At 46.0% G+C, this 22,126-nt stretch overlaps 1 protein-coding gene across 3 annotated transcripts in view; it reads right to left on the reverse strand.

Moving 5' to 3' along the window:
• LOC134949356 (homeobox protein meis3) overlaps nucleotides 1–22,126 on the reverse strand; it is a 53,364-nt gene that overhangs the window by 12,165 nt on the left and 19,073 nt on the right. Inside the window, exons 7-12 of one of the 3 annotated variants that reach the window (XM_063937873.1) lie at nucleotides 18,999–19,110; nucleotides 11,473–11,618; nucleotides 2,215–2,291; nucleotides 1,657–1,715; nucleotides 1,082–1,171; nucleotides 208–294 (exon numbers count right to left, since the gene is read on the reverse strand). In XM_063937873.1, the coding sequence (XP_063793943.1) occupies nucleotides 239–294; nucleotides 1,082–1,171; nucleotides 1,657–1,715; nucleotides 2,215–2,291; nucleotides 11,473–11,618; nucleotides 18,999–19,110 (540 nt within the window). In that variant the 3' untranslated portion in view covers nucleotides 208–238. Of the gene's footprint in view, nucleotides 1–207; nucleotides 298–1,081; nucleotides 1,172–1,656; nucleotides 1,716–2,214; nucleotides 2,292–11,472; nucleotides 11,619–18,998; nucleotides 19,111–22,126 lie in introns of all 3 variants that reach the window. The other 2 variants (XM_063937872.1, XM_063937871.1) reach the window with 2 other exon arrangements.

Genomic DNA, 22,126 nt, shown 5'->3' on the forward strand with positions numbered 1-22,126 from the left:
TGTCTCAGTCACATGGCAGATACCACGCATGCAGTGATATGCATGCCACACTTGTGATACACGCAGGACAGATGGTAAGATGGGATGAGGATGCAGGGGTGACGGGTGCTTATGGAATGACAGAGTGGGTGCAGAGGTTGTGAATGATGAGGACCCCTTCCCCAATTTTAGGTCAAAAGACAAATATATATATAAATATTTACTTACATCCCTAGTACCAGAAAGATGGCAGGGGGGGTTACATGTAGTGCCACTGCCCTTCCATACCTACGGCCATGCCTAATCCTCCCATCGCTCCTAGGGAAGACAGGCAACTAAGACCACAACAAGAGTACCCAGCCTCCGCCCACATGCAGTGTGCCACCTGGCTTACCCGATATAGGGGTCTATTCATGAAGCAGTGATAAGAGTGGAGAAGTGAGCCAGTGTAGAAGTTGCCCATGGCAACCAATCAGCACTGACGTAACATTTATAATGTGCATACTATACAATTGTACAGCGCAGCAGATTGGTTGCCATGGGCAACTTCCCCACAGGCTCACTTCTTCATTATTTTCACTGCTTCATGAATACACCCCATAACCTCTTACGTCCGGCTGGCATGTCATTACTATACCAATCTACAACATACTGTATGGTAACACTGGAATACTGTATGCCAAATGGACTGGACCATAGATCCATTAAATCAGGAGAGAGATATTTTAGCTATTATAGTACAATCTATAAATCGTGACAAACTTAAGAACTGTCAGCGGGATCATCATTGCCCCTTTATGTACAGGCCCGGTGAGCTTACGGGCCGGCATGTGTTGCCTACATAGAGTGTACTGCAGCTTTGGCTCGCACCGATAGACATAAACGCTTGCAGTGTCTCACATGGAGGATTGTATTAGTTTGCTGTTCTTTATCTACTGAGACATTTCTAGAAGTGTGATCATTTTCAGATACAAAGTGTATGCTACAGGCTCTTCCGTCCAATGAGATCAATGCCTCTCCTTGGACGCCCTGCTGCTCCATCCTTCCTCCATGTTAGGCAGGATGCCTTATCTATTCCTATTGCCACTGCAGTGTGTCTCACCTGGTGGGCGGATTCCCATGTGCTGCTGTCCATCCATAACGTATCCCCCCATGTTCTGAGCATCTGGGCTGTATGGGGCTCCACCTTGACCTGCAGAGAAGTGAAATCCATCACATGAGGCTCGTCCAATGCTACGAGTCCACTATCCTGTTTGTAAGCCCCCTCCCCCCCATATATCCACAATGACCTGTGTTGTAACTTATCCATCCTCAGATTTATACAATAGAGTCCTTTGTCTCTACACTGTTTCCGTAAGAGGCCAGGGGGTAGATTTACTAAACTTCTAAAACAGAAAAGCAATGGTGTTTCCCATAGCAACCAGAATCTGTCATTTTCTAGAATGCAACAGAGAAAGGTTAGCTAGAAGCTGATTGGTTTATAAGGGCAACACCGACACTTAGCTTTTTTAGAAGCCTTAGCAAATCTACCCAACTAGCCTCAAAGAATGTTTTTGTTTTTTTTATTAAGTTTCATTAATTTCTAATTAGTTATTCACTGGATTTCAACATATGTGCATTTCTAGACTTTACTTGTAAAGTGTAACCTATTGATTGTCCCCATCCCTTTAACATTACCTGTGCGATTTGATTGGTCAATCATTGGCTGAACAATCCGCCGTCTAGCATTGATAAACCTGCACGGGGAAATGTGAGGGGAAAAAAAGTGAGCAGGAAAGAGATTGGTTATCAACCTGGAGCGCAATTCACGCTAAATGAGCAAAAATAAAACATTTAAGGGAAGATTTAATTAATGGCACGCTGGCTGCTTGGCAGGATATGAGTCTCCGCTTGCGGCAGTGCAAAGCAGATATCAGCGCCTGTAATTGGCACACAGTACAAGCCGAATTTGAAGCTTTGCGCTCATTAAAGTATAGCTGCTTCTTTCACATTGTAGATAAAGAAACATTTTGTGGTTTGCACCAAAATTCAATTCACTGGGAACCAGCGACTTCACCTAATTAGAGCAGCGTGGTGGCTCAGTGGTTAACACTGGAGTCACGGGTTTGTTTCTGACTAGTTCCCTATCTAGGTGATGTTTTTTGCGTGGGTTTTTTCCAAGTGTTCAGGTTTCCTCCCACAGGCCACAATATGGCTGACGAATAGACTTTAAGTGGCCTATTCAGAGATTCTTACCAGTTATTGACCTGTAGTATCGTGAGCCCCGTATCCTGCGCTAGCTGCTTCTTTTGTTCTTCTGAGGGGTACGGGTGCTTTAAGGGGGGGAAAAAAAGACATTGTTACCTCAGATTGTATCACTTTGTGGTAATTCAGTTACAGCAGAAACATAATAAAAATAAAATTATAAAAATAAAATATATATATATATAAAAATCTCCATTATACAGAAAAATTATAAAATTGTTTTAATTGTCACAAAAAAACCCAATAAAAACCTTTTACAAAGCACCATCATATACTGTGACATTACTATTTAGACTCTCTCTTACCACCCCTAAATAGGTCAGACTCTGCATATTATGGTGAAACCGCTGTGTATTCTAATCCCCGATATTAATAAAAGAGACCAGTGGCAGTATCACCATTCATTATGGAGACTACCATACCATATGTATTGTATTGTGTGTGTGAATAGAAAATGAAAACAGTTTATTAAAGCACTGCTTGTCCATTAGACCCTGGACTGATGAATTGAAGATTATCCAAGGATTCCTGCAATAAAACGTGGAACCATCTGGTTTGTTAAGGGGGAGAATTTGGGCTGTTTTTTTATGATATCCTTCCTAGATGTAGGACAGATGGGGCCAGCACAAACACCGCTTTCTTTTTCAGGGACCCAGGAAATGTGCAACTGGCCCTTTACTTGATTAGGAGGCCCTAAAATGACAAAAAAACTGCATGGACTTGTCAAGGTCGGCAATGATGGATGAGGCTGGGGGTCTTAGGTTGCAGTCAAGCAGAGACCTTCGCTTGACAGATTAGTGACAGATGAAGAGTTGGAGTACAGGCCTAGACAGACTCTAGGCCGAAAACGCTGGTCGTTAAGGGTTACCAGGCCAAGACTTTGTTTCACAACAAATATTTGTGGATTACCAAGGTCTTTCACTTTGAATCATCAATTCGGGCCTTTTTCTATTTACATCTAAGAAAGGTGGTTGTGTGCAAATCACATTTATCCCATTGTTCCTCAAAACCGTTACGGAGATGATGACTAGTTCTCAGACATGGAGAATTTACCTCACAAAACATGTCATTTTAATAGCATTTTAGGTTGTTGTTTTTATTTTTGCCATAGCAGCCCAGATGTAAAGTTGTATATTTTTATACATATATATATATATACACACACACACACACATACAATTTTTTATTATTATTTTTTTTTCATCATTGTTGTTTTAGTCAGACAACCTTCTCTTGCAAGTTTATTATACAGATCAGAGTTTTTTGGTGCCGTTTTCTTTAATCAATTCTGCTTGTCCCATTTTCTGCTCTCTCACCCTATAATTTGCAATCTGTGTGCGCCGGGAGAAATACAATTCCTCATGATGCGCTGATGGCTATTGCCGTGATGTCCTGGCTGCACACCCCCCGTCTACTACGGTAAAAAAAAAAAATCTTTGTCAACTTTCCTGCACTCCTGTATGGGCAGCAAGGGACAAATGAACAAGGCTACGGGTTGCTAGGACGTTCTGGAGGCACTTTGCGACCATCTCACAGAACTGAATCCCCTCCCCCTCCACTGTGTCTATGTAACAGCCTGGCACTGCGGTCTGGTCAATCCTGTGGTATTTCCCACTCTAGTTCCTTGACCTCTGGCAACATTATCCGATAACTAGTGATCAAAGGGATTTGAAGTACATCTTTAAAGAATCTTTTAGTTTATTTATCTTTTTTTTTTTAACAATAAATCAATAGAAATACCCAATTTTCTGCAAATGTTATCTATGGAAAATGCGTCAGTTCTCATGCGTAAAGCAATGTTCAAATCAAACAATGGAATACAACTTCTAGAAAGGAAATGCCTGTAGCACCCAATCAGATTGTAGCTTTTCATTTCCTATCCGATTGGTTACTAAGGGCGACACTGTCCATTTTCCCTTTTTTGAAGTTCCAGTAAATGTACCCGATTTGTTAATTTTGAAGCAATATGAATGTTTTATCCCGTACGAAGCTGGAGAAGGTAATATCACAAGTCTCACAGGAGAACACATGCTTTGGATCATAGGAGGCCTTGACAGGCCTAATCCTACTAGAGATCGCAGATGCAAATCAGTCTCACAAGTTACAGTTGTACTTCTAAATTTCTCTGTTTAAACAGTTCAAGTGATAAAGCTTGTAACGCAATATAAAATGAAAGGGCGTCCAAATAGGGATCAGCCTCTTGTAATGAAAAACACAACATGAAAGCCATGATCACAGATGCACTTTGCTGTGTTTGGTATTCTACTTTTACGTAGGCAACTGTCCAAGCGTTTGTTTTCCGCACAACGGGGAGCGTTACATGGCGGCGTAAGTCAGTCTGCATGTGTTCTGAATTTAAGTACTGCTGTCTGCATTTATCATAGGCCGCCAATCGTACATGGGAAATGTCAGTCCAAGTAGATGATCTGCAATGTCTGCATCTTGACAAGAGAATTCTAGATGAACCAGCAACAGACAAGAGCAAGTAATCCAGTGTATTGGGTTGTGTGATGCTGGTTGCCTTCCCCTTGCACGTCTGCCAGCCAGAGATTCTCACCAGCCAGTTCTCCCTCCCCGATGCCTGCCGCTAAGCAGATTCAGGGTAATTACCTAGAATTGATTACCCGTTTACCAGCTTCTAATAGGTTTATAGCTTCGTCAATTAGTAACTAATTGGTCAGCGTTCATTAACTTTGCTTTGTTTAACTAGGCAGGGACAGGCTCTGTTCTGACTAATTGTTTCAGTGCACTCTGCTAGCTGAGATGTTGCCTGCGGCTCCCTCTGTGGCTAGTAGCAGAAGATATTCTGAATTTTATGCTGCGCTTTAATAATTTTTAATTGGGTCTGCATTGGGAATATATCTTGTGGAGGAGCTGGGCTGACTTCGTGGTCGGAGAACACGTGCTCCCTCCACAAAGGGTTAATATTTAAAGGGCTCAAACTAGCAGACACATATCAAATGCAGGAGTTCCCCTATCAGGATACTAACCACATATGCTTACCACAAGAATGATAAATCTCCCTGCTGAATGGAGGAGAGGACTGACGGGCTCTAATGTAAAATATCGTCTAGTCTTTACCAATCAATAGCGTTAACACTGTACCTCAGAGGTGAATGATCACCTGTCATTTCCTATCAAACAACATTTCAGACGTTCTGTAATATGCAAAATCGTGCCAATATAAGCTCCGCCCCACACCGCACATGATTTGCTCTGCCCCTCCAATCTCACATTTAGGTGAAGCCACGCCCTACTTTCTAATAGACCATGCCCCTTTCAGGATCCAAAACCAAACTGAAGCTGGATACACACTATGGGGGTCATTCCGAGTTGTTCGCTAGCAGAGTTCGGTCGCAGCACAGTGATCAGGCAAAAAAGGGCACTTCTGCGCACGCGCAAAGTACTATTTCAACGAACGACGTAGTTTCACACAAGGTCTAGCGAAGCATTTCAGTCGCACTGCTGGCCGCAGAGTGATTGACAGGAAGTGGGCGTTTCTGGGTGTCAACTGACCATTTTCAGGGAGTGTGTGGAAAAACGCAGGCGTGACAGATAAAAACGCAGGCGTGGCTGGCCGTACGCAGGGCGTGTTCGTGATGTCAAAACAGGAACTGAAAAGTCTGAAGTGATCGCTAGCGCTGAGTAGGTCTGGAGCTACTCTGTCACTGCACAAAATGATTTTGTAGCCGCTCTGCGATCCTTCCGTTCGCACTTCTGCTAAGCTAAGATACACTCCCAGAGGACGGCGGCTTAGCGTTTGCACGGCTGCTAAAAGCAGATAGCGAGCGAACAACTCAGAATGAGGGCCTATAAGCAGTATGGACGGTGTAATGCTTAGCAATACTGCCTCATAGCACTGAGGTCATGGGTTCAAATCCCACCATGGTCCTAACAGAGTGGAGTTTGTATATTCTCCCCGTGCTTGTGTGGGTTTCACCTGGGTCCAAAAAATCTAAAAATATACTGGTAGCTTAACTGGCTCCCAACAAAAAAAATGAACCCTAGTGCGAAAGGGTCTGCGTGTACAGTATATGTGGTAGGGAATATGGGGCCTATTTCAGTATGCTTCACATCAGCGATGCGATCGAATATTGACCCGCTCTGAGGCCACTTTACGTTAATCTGCCAATGCGAACGCCTCTGCCTGATTGACAGGCAGAAGAGTTCTTGGGGCAGCCACTTGGCTAGGTTAGCAGGGGCACTTCCACAAATCAGCAACGTGATTGCAATTGAATTGCATCGCTGCCCGCCATTTACATGCTGGCATGCGATTTTATCATTAGCAGTTTTGCTAATATTGCAAAACTGCTAATGAAGGTGAATGAGGGCCATAGACTGTAAGCTCCACTGGGGCAGGGACTGATGTGAATATCCAAATATTCTCTGAAAAGCGCTGCAAAATATGTATGCGCTATATAAATAATAAGAATTTACTCACCGGTAATTCTATTTCTCGCAGTCCGTAGTGGATGCTGGGAACTCCGTAAGGACCATGGGGAATAGCGGGCTCCGAAGGAGGCTGGGCACTCTAGAAAGATTTAGGACTACCTGGTGTGCACTGGCTCCTCCCACTATGACCCTCCTCCAAGCCTCAGTTAGGACATAATAAGGAAGGATTTAGAATCCCGGGTAAGACTCTTACCAGCCACACCAATCACACCGTACAACTCGTGATACTATATCCAGTTTGACAGTATGAAAACAACTGAGCCTCTCAACAGATGGCTCAACAATAACCCTTTAGTTAACAATAACTATTTACAAGTATTGCAGACAATCCGCACTTGGGATGGGCGCCCAGCATCCACTACGGACTACGAGAAATAGAATTACCGGTGAGTAAATTCTTATTTTCTCTGACGTCCTAGTGGATGCTGGGAACTCCGTAAGGACCATGGGGATTATACCAAAGCTCCCAAACGGGTGGGAGAGTGCGGATGACTCTGCAGCACCGAATGAGAGAACTCCAGGTCCTCCTCAGCCAGGGTATCAAATTTGTAGAATTTTGCAAACGTGTTTGCCCCTGACCAAGTAGCTGCTCGGCAAAGTTGTAAAGCCGAGACCCCTCGGGCAGCCGCCCAAGATGAGCCCACCTTCCTTGTGGAATGGGCATTTACAGATTTTGGCTGTGGCATGCCTGCCACAGAATGTGCAAGCTGAATTGTACTACAAATCCAGCGAGCAATAGACTGCTTAGAAGCAGGAGCACCCAGCTTGTTGGGTGCATACAGGATAAACAGCGAGTCAGATTTTCTGACTCCAGCCGTCCTGGAAACATATATTTTCAGGGCCCTGACAACGTCTAGCAACTTGGAGTCCTCCAAATCCTTAGTAGCCGCAGGCACCACAATAGGCTGGTTCAGGTGAAACGCTGACACCACCTTAGGGAGAAACTGGGGACGAGTCCTCAATTCTGCCCTATCCATATGGAAAATCAGATAAGGGCTTTTACATGATAAAGCCGCCAATTCTGACACTCGCCTGGCTGAAGCCAAGGCCAATAACATGACCACTTTCCACGTGAGATATTTCAGATCCACGGTTTGTAGTGGCTCAAACCAATGTGATTTTAAGAAACTCAACATCACGTTGAGATCCCAAGGTGCCACAGGAGGCACAAATGGGGGCTGAATATGCAGCACTCCTTTCACAAATGTCTGAACTTCAGGTACTGAAGCTAGTTCTTTTTGAAAGAAAATCGACAGGGCCGAGATCTGTACTTTAATGGAGCCTAGTTTTAGGCCCATATTCACTCCTGCTTGCAGGAAATGCAGAAATCGACCTAGTTGAAATTCCTCTGTTGGGGCCTTTTTGGCCTCGCACCATGCAACATATTTCCGCCATATGCGGTGATAATGCTTTGCCATAACATCTTTCCTGGCCTTAATAAGCGTAGGAATGACTTCTTCCGGAATACCCTTTTCCTTTAGGATCCGGTGTTCAACCGCCATGCCGTCAAACGCAGCCGCGGTAAGTCTTGGAACAGACAGGGCCCCTGTTGTAGCAGGTCCTGTCTGAGCGGTAGAGGCCACGGGTCCTCTGAGAGCATCTCTTGAAGTTCCGGGTACCACGCTCGTCTTGGCCAATCCGGAACCACGAGAATGGTGTTTACTCCTCGCTTTCTTATTATTCTCAATACCTTTGGTATGAGAGGCAGAGGAGGGAACACATAAACCGACTGGTACACCCACGGTGTCACTAGAGCGTCCACAGCTATCGCCTGAGGGTCCCTTGACCTGGCGCAATATCTTTTTAACTTTTTGTTGACGCGGGACGCCATCATGTCCACCTGTGGTTTTCCCAACGGTTTACCAGCATCTGGAAGACTTCTGGATGAAGTCCCCACTCTCCCGGGTGGAGGTCGTGTCTGCTGAGGAAGTCTGCTTCCCAGTTGTCCACTCCCGGAATGAACACTGCTGACAGTGCTAGTACATGATTCTCCGCCCATCGGAGAATTCTTGTGGCTTCCGCCATCGCCATCCTGCTTCTTGTGCCGCCCTGTCGATTTACATGGGCGACTGCCGTGATGTTGTCTGACTGGATCAGCACCGGCTGGTGTAGGAGCAGGGATTTTGCTTGACTTAGGGCATTGTAGATGGCCCTTAGTTCCAGAATATTTATGTGAAGGGAAGTCTCCTGACTCGACCATAGTCCTTGGAAGTTTCTTCCCTGTGTGACTGCCCCCCAGCCTCGAAGGCTGGCATCCGTGGTCACCAGGACCCAGTCCTGTATGCCGAACCTGCGGCCCTCTAGAAGATGGGCACTCTGCAGCCACCACAGTAGCGACACCCTGGTTCTTGGAGACAGGGTTATCAAGCGATGCATCTGAAGATGCGATCCGGACCACTGGTCCAACAGGTCCCACTGAAAGATTCTGGCATGGAACCTGCCGAAGGGAATTGCTTCGTAAGAAGCCACCATCTTTCCCAGGACCCGCGTGCAGCGATGCACTGATACCTGTTTTGGTTTCAGAAGGTCTCTGACTAGAGATGACAACTCCCTGGCTTTCTCCTCCGGGAGAAACACTTTTTTCTGGACTCTATCCAGAATCATACCCAGGAACAGTAGTCGTGTCGTCGGAACCAGCTGTGACTTTGGGATATTCAGAATCCAGCCGTGCTGGTGCAGCACCTCCTGAGATAGTGCTACTCCCACCAACAACTGTTCCTTGGACCTCGCTTTTATTAGGAGATCGTCCAAGTACGGGATAATTAAAACTCCCTTTTTTCGAAGGAGTATCATCATTTCCGCCATCACCTTGGTAAATACCCTCGGTGCCGTGGACAGTCCAAACGGCAGCGTCTGGAATTGGTAATGGCAATCCTGTACCACAAATCTGAGGTACTCCTGGTGAGGATGGTAAATGAGGACATGCAAGTAAGCATCCTTGATGTCCAGGGATACCATGTAATCCCCCTCGTCCAGGCTCGCAATAACCGCCCTGAGCGATTCCATCTTGAACTTGAATTTTTTTATGTATGTGTTCAAGGATTTCAAATTTAAAATGGGTCTCACCGAACCGTCCGGTTTCGGTACCACAAATAGTGTGGAATAGTAACCCCGGCCTTGTTGAAGTAGGGGTACCTTGATTATCACCTGCTGGGAATACAGCTTGTGAATTGCCGCTAGCACCGCCTCCCTGTCTGAGGGAGCAATCGGCAAGGCAGATTTTAGGAACCGGTGGGGTGGAGACGCCTCGAATTCCAGTTTGTACCCCTGAGATACTATTTGAAGGATCCAGGGATCCACCTGTGAGCGAGCCCACTGATCGCTGAAATTCTTGAGGCGGCCCCCCACCGTACCTGGCTCCGCCTGTGGAGCCCCACCGTCATGCGGCGGACTTGGAAGAAGAAGCGGGGGAGGACTTTTGCTCCTGGGAACCTGCTGTTTGTTGCAGTCTTTTTCCCCTACCTCTGCCTCTGGACAGAAAGGACCCGCCTTTTCCACGCCTGTTTTTCTGGGTCCGAAAGAACTGAACCTGATAAAACGGCGCCTTCTTAGGCTGTGAGGGGACATGGGGTAAAAATGCTGACTTCCCAGACGTTGCTGTGGAAACTAGGTCCGAGAGACCATCCCCAAATAATTCCTCACCCTTATATGGTAACACTTCCATGTGCTTTTTTGAATCTGCATCTCCTGTCCACTGGCGAGTCCATAAGCCTCTCCTAGCAGAAATGGACAATGCACTTACTGTAGATGCCAATCGGCAGATTTCCCTTTGTGCATCTCTCATATATAAGACTGAGTCTTTTATATGGTCTATGGTTAACAGGATCGTGTCTCTGTCTAATGTGTCAATATTTTCTGACAGTTTATCTGACCACGCAGCGGCAGCACTGCACATCCAAGCTGACGCAATAGCTGGCCTAAGTATAATGCCTGTGTGTGCCAGCAGGTCTCACTGAAAATAAAAAACCTAAAATTATACTTTCTTTCTAAGGGCTCAGGAGAGCCCCTAGTGTGCATCCAACCTCGGCCGGGCACGAAATCTAACTGAGGCTTGGAGGAGGGTCATAGTGGGAGGAGCCAGTGCACACCAGGTAGTCCTAAATCTTTCTAGAGTGCCGAGCCTCCTTCGGAGCCCGCTATTCCCCATGGTCCTTACGGAGTTCCCAGCATCCACTAGGACGTCAGAGAAAACTGGTAATAATAATAAGAAGATTATCTGTCCAATGTTTCTGGTTGGAGCAAACATCTGGAAATGTATGGGAGCAAATGACAATCAACCATTTACTTCCAAAATCTTGATTTTTTTCCAGTGTTTGGGAGCATATGATCAATTGTAATTTGCTCCCATATATTACCAGATTTTTGTTCTAGCCAGAAAGGTAATCTTATATTGGGTATCCAGCTTTAGAGAGAGGAGTCTGAATGCTTGTCATCTGACGAGGGTTTTGGCTTCTATACAAACAAAAACATCACACGGCACAAGGACGCAACTTATTCAGTTTATGGTTTTACCAGTAAATTCAGGTAAGGCAATGTACAGAGGGTGGATGTTACACGCGCCCAGTGAGTACCTATCGGAAACCAATTCACCCTGCATTGATTTAAACACAGGACTGACCTCAGAATAAACCATTATCAAGTGTCCAGACTTTATAGTCCTTTTGGCATTCACCTCTCAACCACATTTTACATATTTTATGACCCCAATGAATTAACTGTATAATTCATCACACAGTAACTGATCCCCCCCCCCTCCACCACAGATGTGGCTTATAACCATGCCACCGGCATTCTTACCGAAAGGTGCTGGAAGAGCCACGCCCTCATAATGTTTGTTGCCACTTTGGGAAAGATCCCCCTTTTCTTGTTCCTCTTCTTGTCCCTGTCTAACTCATCGTCGTCCCCCGTACTGGGTGAAGCCACACTGTTGTCTAGACAGTCACCTGCAGGGCAAGAAACCAAGACACTCTGGTTAATATTATGCTTCATTCATGTCGTGCTGTACAGTCAGAATGTTATTGATGCAACAGATCTGCCCCAGTGGAGCTTATAATATAATTTCCCTACTACAGACGCACACATGGAACATTATTTTATTTTTAAATCAGAAGCCAAAAACCAAGCAGGGAACTTAGGACCCAGTTAGCAAGACATTCATATAGTAACTCCCTGTAAACTGCTGAGAACATTAAGGGTATTCTACGAACCACAAGAGAACAAATGTTTTGCTGCTTTATTTACCTAAATTGGTGCAAGTGCGAACCAACTTGGATCCATCTCCCGCAGTGCAGACAGACGATGGTTCCTTATTAAATATGGACTAATTGCGTATCTGCTTTTGCAATGAAGTGCAGAAGCCAGATGATGGGGGGAAGGCAATGTAATTATAGAGGGGTTCCCTGCAATGCAAGATGGCACACAGTCTATTCTTCTGATGCCTAATACTGTGAAGTATGTATGTGTGCACGGCCATTTTTAAGTGGGTTCTTAGATGTCATGTGCATTAAGGTCTTATAGGTAAAATGGTTATTCCCTCAGAAATTGGCTTAAGCATTGCACGTGTGGAAAGGGACGTTGGTGACCCGTGTGAGGGAAAAGGGGCATTTTACACTCTGCTAGTAAAGTCACAATTAACCAAATCACTACCCATTTATGGGTCTTCTCTAGTCATTGTTCCCACTGTGTGACAACAAATCCACACTCAGTGGAGCCAAGTCCCCAGGGAAAACGGGGAGTGGATGGATGATTATGCGGTCTCATGATATGATCATCCAATACAAAGATCTTTCCGGAGAATCCAAGCCTGGTATGCTGGGGGGCTATAACGTGGGAATCTGAAAAAGTTGTCTAACGATTACAGTACCTACTGATCCAATGGCGATCAACGGAAGGAGATGGTTCTTTGAGTGACAGTAGTGCATAGCACTGTACAATCAAAGTCTTGCTTGCCAGAGGTGCCGCTACCAAGTCAGTAACAGGCCCGCGTCGAGCGGTCACAGGGCCTAATTCAGACGTGATCACTGGGCAGCTCATTTTACTGTCCTGCGTTCAGATAGTCACTGCCCAAGAGGAGTGTAAATTCGCCCGTGCAAGTGTGCGATCGCATGTGTACATGGAGCTACAAATGTCCCTCAGTCAGCGGACAGCTGCAAATCCATTTGCAACACACTCCCCATCAAATGATTTTACCACTGTGGGCAATCTATACGCAGCCCAGGACTTACTCCTACAACTCCTAAAATAGGCTAATCAGGTCCGGAGCTGAGTCACACACCCTCCCTGAAAACGCTTGGGAACGCCTGTGTTTTCCCTGATACTCCCAGAAATGGTCAGTTACCGCCCACAAACGGCCATTTCCTGTCAATCAGCTTGCAAATGGCTGTGCGATTTAAATTTTCGCACCAACCTGTTGCTGTTCGGCGATGCCTGTTTAGCGACGCGCATGCACATTGCAGTGCATACGCAGTCTACCGATAATAGCCCGCTGTGCGAAAACGCACAGCAGCAATCAGGTCTGAATCGAGCCCTCAGTGTGTGTCAAGTGAATTGCTGGACAGAGGTCATGGGTTAGCCACGCCTCTGTGTGTGTATATCTGAGGCCACTTTACATTCATCTGTACCCCTGCCAATCTAGACAGACAAGTAACCGCTATATCTAGGGGGCTATTTACTAAGCCTTGGACGGAGATAAAATGGATGGAGATAAAGTACCAGCCAATCACCTCCTAACTGACATTTTTCAAACAGAGCCTGTAACATGGCAGTTAAGAGCCGACTGGCTGGTACTTTATCTCCGTCGACTTTATCTCCATCCAAGGCTTAGTAAATAGACCCCTTAGACTCTATCCTAACCCGATGTGAGATGGCTGTTACCAAGAAAACTGAATGAAGCTCTAATCTCTAATAGCCAATTCTGGAAGGAAATCCCTGAAGTCATGATTCAGGGGATTTTTTTCCCCTGGTAAAGCCAAGAGCTCACGAGAAACAGGCAGCTACACTGATTGCTGTGGTGGGCCAGTAGAAAGAATAGAGCCATGGCTGAGAGTATTTAGAGGCAGGGCCGGATTTAGGGGGGGGCAAAGGGGGCGACCGCCCCCCCTAACACAGTCATAGCCACACCCACTATTGAGCAGAAGAGAGTTCTCCGGGGAGAGCCTGAGGCAGAATGATGTGCTGCAGCTTATACCACAGCAGCACAGAGGAGCCAGGAGAGCAAGGGTTACAGAGCATTTGCCCCTCACTTGCTGGTGTGTGGGTACTAGGGCTAATAAATACAATTACCCCATAGCACAGTCACATGTACATAGAACAATCACAAAGCTCTATCTCAGTCTCACTCAAAATGTTCAGTCAGAATTGAGAGAGGAGGAGTTAGGATTGCAGATGGGAGGAGTTGGGACTGTAGAGGGAGGAGTCAAGATTAAACAGTAAACCGCCCCCCTAAAGAAAAGTCTAGATCCGTCCCTGTTTAGAGGGGGGTCACGGATGGAATCCCCACTGAAGATTTTTTGCTTGGGAATTACCTGAAACAAAAACTGACTACTACCATCAACCAAGACCTATGTAATGATACATGGAAGATGACTTCTATATTTATTTATTCTAAAAATGGTGCTATGAAGATAATTAAAACCCTTCTTCATGTTGTTAGCAAACCGCTATGTATAGGAATCATTGTTTCAGACTGTAGGGACACCAATATTTTGTTATTTGGTGATGATAGGCATTTGAAAGGCGAGACTTCGGAGCCATCGGACCTGTGCTATGTAATCTAACATCCAGCATGCTTCTTACAGCTACATATAACAAACAATGGAAGGGCTGCACTGCCTGCCGTAGTGGATGTGGGAGCTCACCTCCGCTTCTGTGAGGGAGACAGGTTATTGTCAGGGTAGATGCCGCAGGAGGTTCAGTGACCCAAACAGCACGGAGGCGGAAGTACGTACAGTATGTCATGATCAAAGGAAACAATGAAGATTTTTACATAATAAGACAGCTGATAAGCAATGCTACATGACATCAGCATGTGATGCATTCTTCCATCTTGTTGGAGGTCTGGTACTTACTGCTAAACAGAAGCACTGACCTCTATGGTAAACACGTTTAGTAGTTGCAGCAGTGCACCCGGATAGCCAGCCAGCGCACACGTACACCTCTACCCCTCCGTTCTCATAGGACGCCTAAAGTGCAATCAGGTGCGCCTAGAAGTTGAAAAATCTACCAAGGTGCACTGTGCAAAGGAGTAAATGTGTAACCCTCCAAAGGCTGGGTCCGCATTATTTGCTGGTTACATGGACAAGGAGAGTGAGCAGATATGGGCACGGTCTCTATTACATGTGACGACTGTGAGTGAAGCTTGTTATTACATTACAAAGTGTGCATCTGGATAAGCTCTTCTCAGCCAAAGGGCTACACGGAGGCCCAAAACGGGTCACATTATAAGACAGGGCTGGTCCAAAATGTAAGTCCTTTTTGCAGAGTAGAAAGGGCTGCATAGCACAGAACGCCCCCAAAAATGTGCACTCGATGCCATTTAATCTAATGGGTTTATCTTTTACCTCAAAATGGAATCTTGTTTCTATAGTTCTCCTCATAAATGGGCGCAGCGGAACACCCGCTCCGTTCTCTGCAAGGTTAGCTCTCATCCAACCCAACACCTCCATTACGCTCTGTAGTTCGCTGCACCTCGGCAGAGCGGGTGCGAAGCCGCCTTTGCACTGCAGAGCGAATGAATGACCACCACTTAGAGAAGGAGGCACCTGAAAGGCAGCGTGTACTATTTTAAGAGTTTCCCGTTCTCCGGCGAGTATGGAACATACGTTTACTGTGGAGATGACTGATCTCTACAATAACAGTCTGGCTGCTTCCACCCCGCTGGAAGACACCTGGTGTATGAAGCTACGCTTTGACTCACCGTGTACAAGGCCGGAAGCCCTTGCAATACAGGGAGCCTTTTACTTGATCTAACAGAATGCACGACAAAGCCCTTTCAAAAAGCTTGCTGAAAGCCACCCCATTGTGTGTGACAGATGTAGATAAACTGCCATAGAGTTCCATTCCCGATAACGCCTTTACCTCTGGAAAAGCAGGTGTCTGACTCTGCAGCAAACATGACATCCAGGGTAGAGAGCCCCGGTGGCAGACATGGGACTGTGGTGGGGAAAATCAGGTCCAGTACAACCTTCCACCTTATCGGGAGTGACCTCGTTTTCTGGGAGCGAATGTCCTTATCTAGGCCTGTGCGATCTCCCTTGGCCTAACCCTGCAAGCACACAATCTCTCCTGTTTTTTAAACATAAATCAGAAAGGAGGAGGACAAAGGGGACCATATAACAGCTGCTCAGCTCCTATAACCTGCGGCAAAAGAGAAGCTTAAAAGCTTGCCTGGAGGGGAAGTAAATTATGCATCAGAGCCTGCGTCTGCACTGTGTTACCCAGTACTGCTTCCATCCCCTCACCTCCACAATCTCCAGTTATCCCCTCTTCTTCCATATGCAAAAACCATCCCTGGCTGATGAGTCTTCATAGCGGATTGAAGACTGAGAACAAAGGCTTCTTACACAGGGAGACAGACTAATATATGTTGGGGTCACGCGAGGTGATGAGGTATAGGGAGACATTTTATCGTCTCATGAACAAATGGCCCGGTGGCCAGGAGTAAGCAAGAGCTTACAGTCCCAAATCTTATCAGAGGAGATTTAAAGCCTAGAAAGCCGTTTATATCTAAAGAAAGTGGATCCTTGGAGCGGAGATCCCTATTAGACTGTGAGCTCTTAGGTCCACTTGTATTTTCAAATAGAGTATCACTTTTCCAAAACATGGAATTACATATAGCTCAGACTGGAGTACAGTATAATATACGACATCTATACACAGGTGCTAAGATTTCTTAGTGCTGTTCTATAAACCCCGCACACGATCCTCCAGCCTGCTGCCAGGGTTCTCAGACAGATCCCAGGAACCACAAAGTCTAAATTTTAGGAGTCATCTCAACACCCCTAAATGGGCACATCTATTCCCTAGCTCCTAAAGAGCTCATACTGGTCGCATGCACCCAAAACTCTACAATTTTTGCCACAATTGAAAACCCCCCACCCGTGTATTAATAAATGGAGTCTCGATCAACAGATCATTATACAAATCCATGCCCCAAAATGACATCTGTCAGAATTAAATCTAATCTTATTCCGGAAGCTCCCTTTACTAGATCAGAGGTACTATAGAACCCAAACATGAAATCAGCCGGGATCACCAGATGACTGGTACCACTACGCTGTGATTAAGGGGGACATTTACTAAGCAGTGATAAAAGCGGAAAAGTGATCCAGTGGAGAAGTTTCCCCAACAACCAATCAGCAGCTCTGTATGATTTTATAGTATGCAAATTATAGATGTTACTTCAGTGCTGATTGGTTGCCATGGGCACTTCTCCACTGGCTCACTTCTCCGCTCTTATCACTGCTTAGTAAATGTTCCCCTAAATGGCAAATAATCCAAGAAAATTCTGTAGAGAACACAAGAAGACCCACTGTGCTGTGATCACTAAAATCATCACTGCTCTTTAAATGATCGAATATAGCCTGATCACCAGATCACTGGATCCTTTAACATCATTTTTGCCATGAGATAGATCACCACTTTTGGCATCCGATAAGGCACAATGGCAGATGCTGAATAAGTGTCAGTACTGGCGCGGCCCGCATTCAGCGAGCTATTAAATTCACTCTCCGGAGCTCTTTTTATGGGAATAGTAAGACGCACAGATCTATAGAGATACACTGTAGGACTAAACGAGAACGGCTGCTTGTGGAACAGCCAGCACACGTCCGCTGGAGTTGTTTATTTTACACTAATCCAGTTTACATACTGCAAGGAGCGACTGGAAGAGGGAGGTGGTGCTGTTAAGGGAGAGGGGAGAGAGCGGTGCAGATCTGGGGGCTTTATAGAGAGCCCCCCCTTAGGATTATTCTGTGATTAACCAACACTCCCTGTGGCTTTATAGCAACCCTTGCTGTGAGTCAATGAAGCAGACACAGAGAGAAGCAGCAGGGAGAGGAGGAGTGGAGAAAGGGGGGGGGGGGGGGGCAGTGCCGGGCAGAGGGGGGGTGCTGAGATTTATGAATGAGAGGTCGCACACAGATGGAAAAAAAAAAAAAAAAAAACTTCTTCAGCAGCCCAGTTACAGCACAGAACTGGCTCTGCACATTTATCTGATGACCTTGAAGTTTGAGAGCAAAGGGGGTGGGTACTGCAATCAGAGAGGGGGCCTGGATTTGGCACAAGGAAAATAGCAAGCTGTGATCTGAGTGCTAAATCTCTTACAGGGGCACATACACTCTTCCATTAATGTAATTCTTTGGGGAAAAGACCTCTGAATGCCCAACGGGGCCGTTTCGGTTACACAGATCATTACCAAGACGACTGGATGGTCAGCAAAACTTGTGGCGAGAGCATTTGTCAGTGGTCCACGGTGATCCCTCGGGGTCAGCCTGCAGTGTGTACAGCTTGCCCTCTCTGCGGCCCCTCACTCAGGCACTCCCCATTCTACTCAGAGTGCTGGAATCCCACTCCTAATTACCATATCAGTCATCCTGATCTATAAGCAAACACTGAAATGCCTTCATGACCAGCTCCAAATGCAGCTGGCTTTCCCAATCGGCCCTGGCGAGGGCTTGTGCCAACCCTCTACTCAATATCTTGGCACTACCCCTTATGTGAGTCTGCAAAATGAACAGTCTGCCGCCTTCCTAATAGCCCTTGCAAAAGAACAATGAATTACTCCGCTGTGGCCTAGTGGGTATAAACTGTGCCAGTGCGCGGCAATGGTAGAGAGTGAAAGCTCCTCGTGTGGTGATGCACAGAGATTGGTACAGTATATTATGATTGCAACACATTAAGCCACCCCACTGCCCTTAGTAATAATAAATAATTATATAATATACACTAGATAGAGAATATATATATATATATATATATATATATACACACATACATACATACACACACACACACACACACACACACACACACACACACACACACACATACACATATCTATATATACATAATACACAGTATATAAATATATATTTTTTATAGGTAAGTACTCTTGACAGTTGCCCACGCCTTAATAATTGTATGGGCGTTATGGAATGCCCTGAGGACATTCCATAACGCCCAAAGCGGCAATTATTTAAAAGGCAAAATCAGTTTATTTTTGCCTTTTTAAATTATTGCCGCTTTAAAAAATACAGGAGGCAGAGTCACTGGAATCACACCCATGCCATAGAACTTCCCACTAACAGCAGACGTGCCATCCTTACCCTGTTCACTTGAGTTATCCCCGCTTTGTGAAGCCAACCCTCCACTGGACGGACCTGGCGTTCCTGAGTGGGTGGAGCCCGTCTCATCGTGATCACGGATCCAAGAGTTATTCTGGGTTAAAAACAAAAGGAAGCGATCAGCAAAATGTACGATCAATTTAAATCTGTATCACTTTATGCAGAGGCTGCTGAAAAGGTGGATAAAGTAGAGGTTGAAAGGAAATACTCTGATAATATTCACCTTTCCTGAAATGAAGTGACACCCACAGGCTAGTACCTATCTTCTAATCATTTTACTTCCATCAGAGATTAACCTTAAGTAATTGCAGGTAGACAGCGATGGTGTCCATTTGGCAGGGCACAAAATATACATGCTCCTCAGCAGCTCAGCAATCAGTGAGCAGGGATTTAGGGCCTGGGTTAGGGGTGCTGATCCGGACGCCGTGGAGCGACTGACTTGCCACTACGCATATACTGCGATTCATAAACAATAGCACATACAAACAGGATTTATTCATAAAGTGAGTGACAGGTAGTGAGCGCTTGGGGTAACGGGGGTGTGGCTAGTAAATGCAGGCATGCCAGGACCGTTTTCTGGGCAGCTGCCAATCTGTTGGCAGCTGCAGAGGCGCGGACGTCTTAAAAGGTCTGAAGGTGCAACAAATGGGGGTAATTCAGACCTGTTCGCTAGCAAGCAATTTTTGCACTGCTGCGATCAGATAGTCACCGCCTACAGGGGGAGTGTACTTTAGCTGTGCAAGTGTGCGAACGCATGTGTAGCAGAGCTGTACAAACAGATTTTGTGCAGTCTCTGCGCAGCCCAGGGCTTACTCAGCCGCTGCGAACACTTCAGCCTGTCCGGGACCGGAATTGACGTCAGGAACCCTCCCTGCAAACGCTTGAACACGCCTGCGTTTTTCCAAACACTCCCATAAACCAGTCAGTTGCCACCCACAAACGCCTTCTTCCTGTCAATTACCTTGCAAACGCCCGTGCGAATGGATCCTTCGCACAAACACGATACGCTATGTACCCGTGCGACGCGCCTGCGCATTGCGGTGCATATGCATGCGCAGTTTAGACCTGATTGCTCGCTGTACAAAAACGCAGCCTAGCGATCAGGTCTGAATTACCCCCCATGTTCCCTCGTATGTGCGTGAGAGCCGGCAGTGGGAATCTCTGTCCACATGACAGCGGGTGAGCCATTCACGTATTTTTTTCAAGTACCTGCTGGGACATCACAGCTGCACATAAAATTGCGCGCACGAAGCAGGCCCCCACAACGCTGACATCCAGCATGCACACAAATCCGTTACAGTGGACCAATGCGGCATGTGTGCTTCGTACAAGTACAGGTGATCATGGCTGATCTAAGTAACCCCGTCTCCATATACGTGAAGTTAGTAGAAGTTACATCTGTACCTGGTAACAGAGGGAAACAGACGCTTTCATGAAAGAACTTGCAGGCGTTAGAGGGAGAACTTTGATTTTCTATGGTTCCTTTTGTAAGTGCTTTTAGAAAACCCAACACCAGAGAGATAAGAGCAGGATGAAAGGAAATCTGCTGCTTGGCATGTGAGGGGTCGTTTTCATTTGTACATACACCCCCTCTGGGAGCTGAAGTGACCCTTATTGACCCTTTAATCCCACATTCAAAGGGCTTGCTGCCTTGAGGCTCCAGCCCAGCTCCCTTTCTCTTGCACTGTGTGGTTAGCTGCTACTTCCAGGTGATCAGAGAGTTTTAGATTCCAGCTGTGAATATTTGGATACACCAAAACCACGACCCCTTACCCCTGTCCTGATTAACCTGCAGGCTGAAAGTGGGACACAAGGGTTAAAGAGGGAGCAGGCGGGTGATCTGATCCTAAGGAAAGACAGGGACGCCAGAGGGGGGGCATTGATTCAAACATGAAATGTAAATGAAATACAGGCAGTGGGGCCTTTAGATGCTAATTCTCCTCCTTCTCTTCATCTGCCAAATGGGGAAAATACTTTCATTTTTAAATGCAAAAAAAAAAAAAAAAAAAAAAACACGTTCTGGGGTCAGGACCAAAGTGTACTGACAGCGACACTGTCAATTGGTCGGAGTGCACGAATATCAGTGACATGTTTTGATGGGTCAGTCCTTCCTTGGACCAAACTGTACTTACGTCAGTGACATGATTTATAGGTAAGTCCTACTTAGGATCAGACTGTACTAATATCAGTGACGTGTTTTAATGGGTCAGTTCTTCCTTGGACCAAACTGTACTAATACCAGTGACAAGTTTAAAGGGTCAGTTATTCCAGGGAACAGACGGCACTAATATCAGTGACATGATTTATAGGTAAGTCCCACTTAGGATCAGACTGTACTTATGCCAGTGACATGATTTATAGGTAAGTCCCACTTAGGATCAGACTGTACTTCTGTCAGTGACATGTTTAAAGGGTCAGTTATTCCAGGGAACAGACGGCACTAATATCAGTGACATGATTTATAGGTAAGTCCCACTTAGGATCAGACTGTACTTATGTCAGTGACATGATTTATAGGTAAGTCCCACTTAGGATCAGACTGTACTTATGTCAGTGACATGATTTATAGGTCAGTCCTACTTAGGATCAGACTGTACTTCTATCAGTGACATGTTTAAAGGGTCAGTTATTCCAGGGAACAGACGGCACTAATATCAGTGACATGGGTAAAAGGTCATCTCTTCCTAGGACCTGACTGTACTTACAATGTCAGTGACATGTTTAATGGTCCAGTCCTTCCAAACACCACCTTATACCAATGGGTGGTCTTCAGTATGCCGGCGACCAGCATACCGGCGCCGGGAGCCCGACAGCCGGCATACCGACACTTATTCTCCCTCGTGGGGGACCACGACCCCCCTGGAGGGAGAATAAAATAGTGTGGCTCGCCACACTGTAGGTAAGTCGGCGACCGGCCTCCCGGCGCCGGTATGCTGGTCGCCGGGAGGCCGGCCGCCGGCAGATCGTAGTGAACCCATGCCAAAATCAGTCAGTCCATGCTAGGATCACAGCGTTCTGCTGCCTAGAATGTACTTTTGTCTATGTGAACAAGGCCAGTTCTAGCCCGTGGCATTATAAAGCTATTTATACAGTGCACACATTACAGATAT

This window comes from Pseudophryne corroboree, chromosome 8 (genome assembly GCF_028390025.1).
Source record: "Pseudophryne corroboree isolate aPseCor3 chromosome 8, aPseCor3.hap2, whole genome shotgun sequence".
NCBI lineage: Eukaryota > Metazoa > Chordata > Amphibia > Anura > Myobatrachidae > Pseudophryne > Pseudophryne corroboree.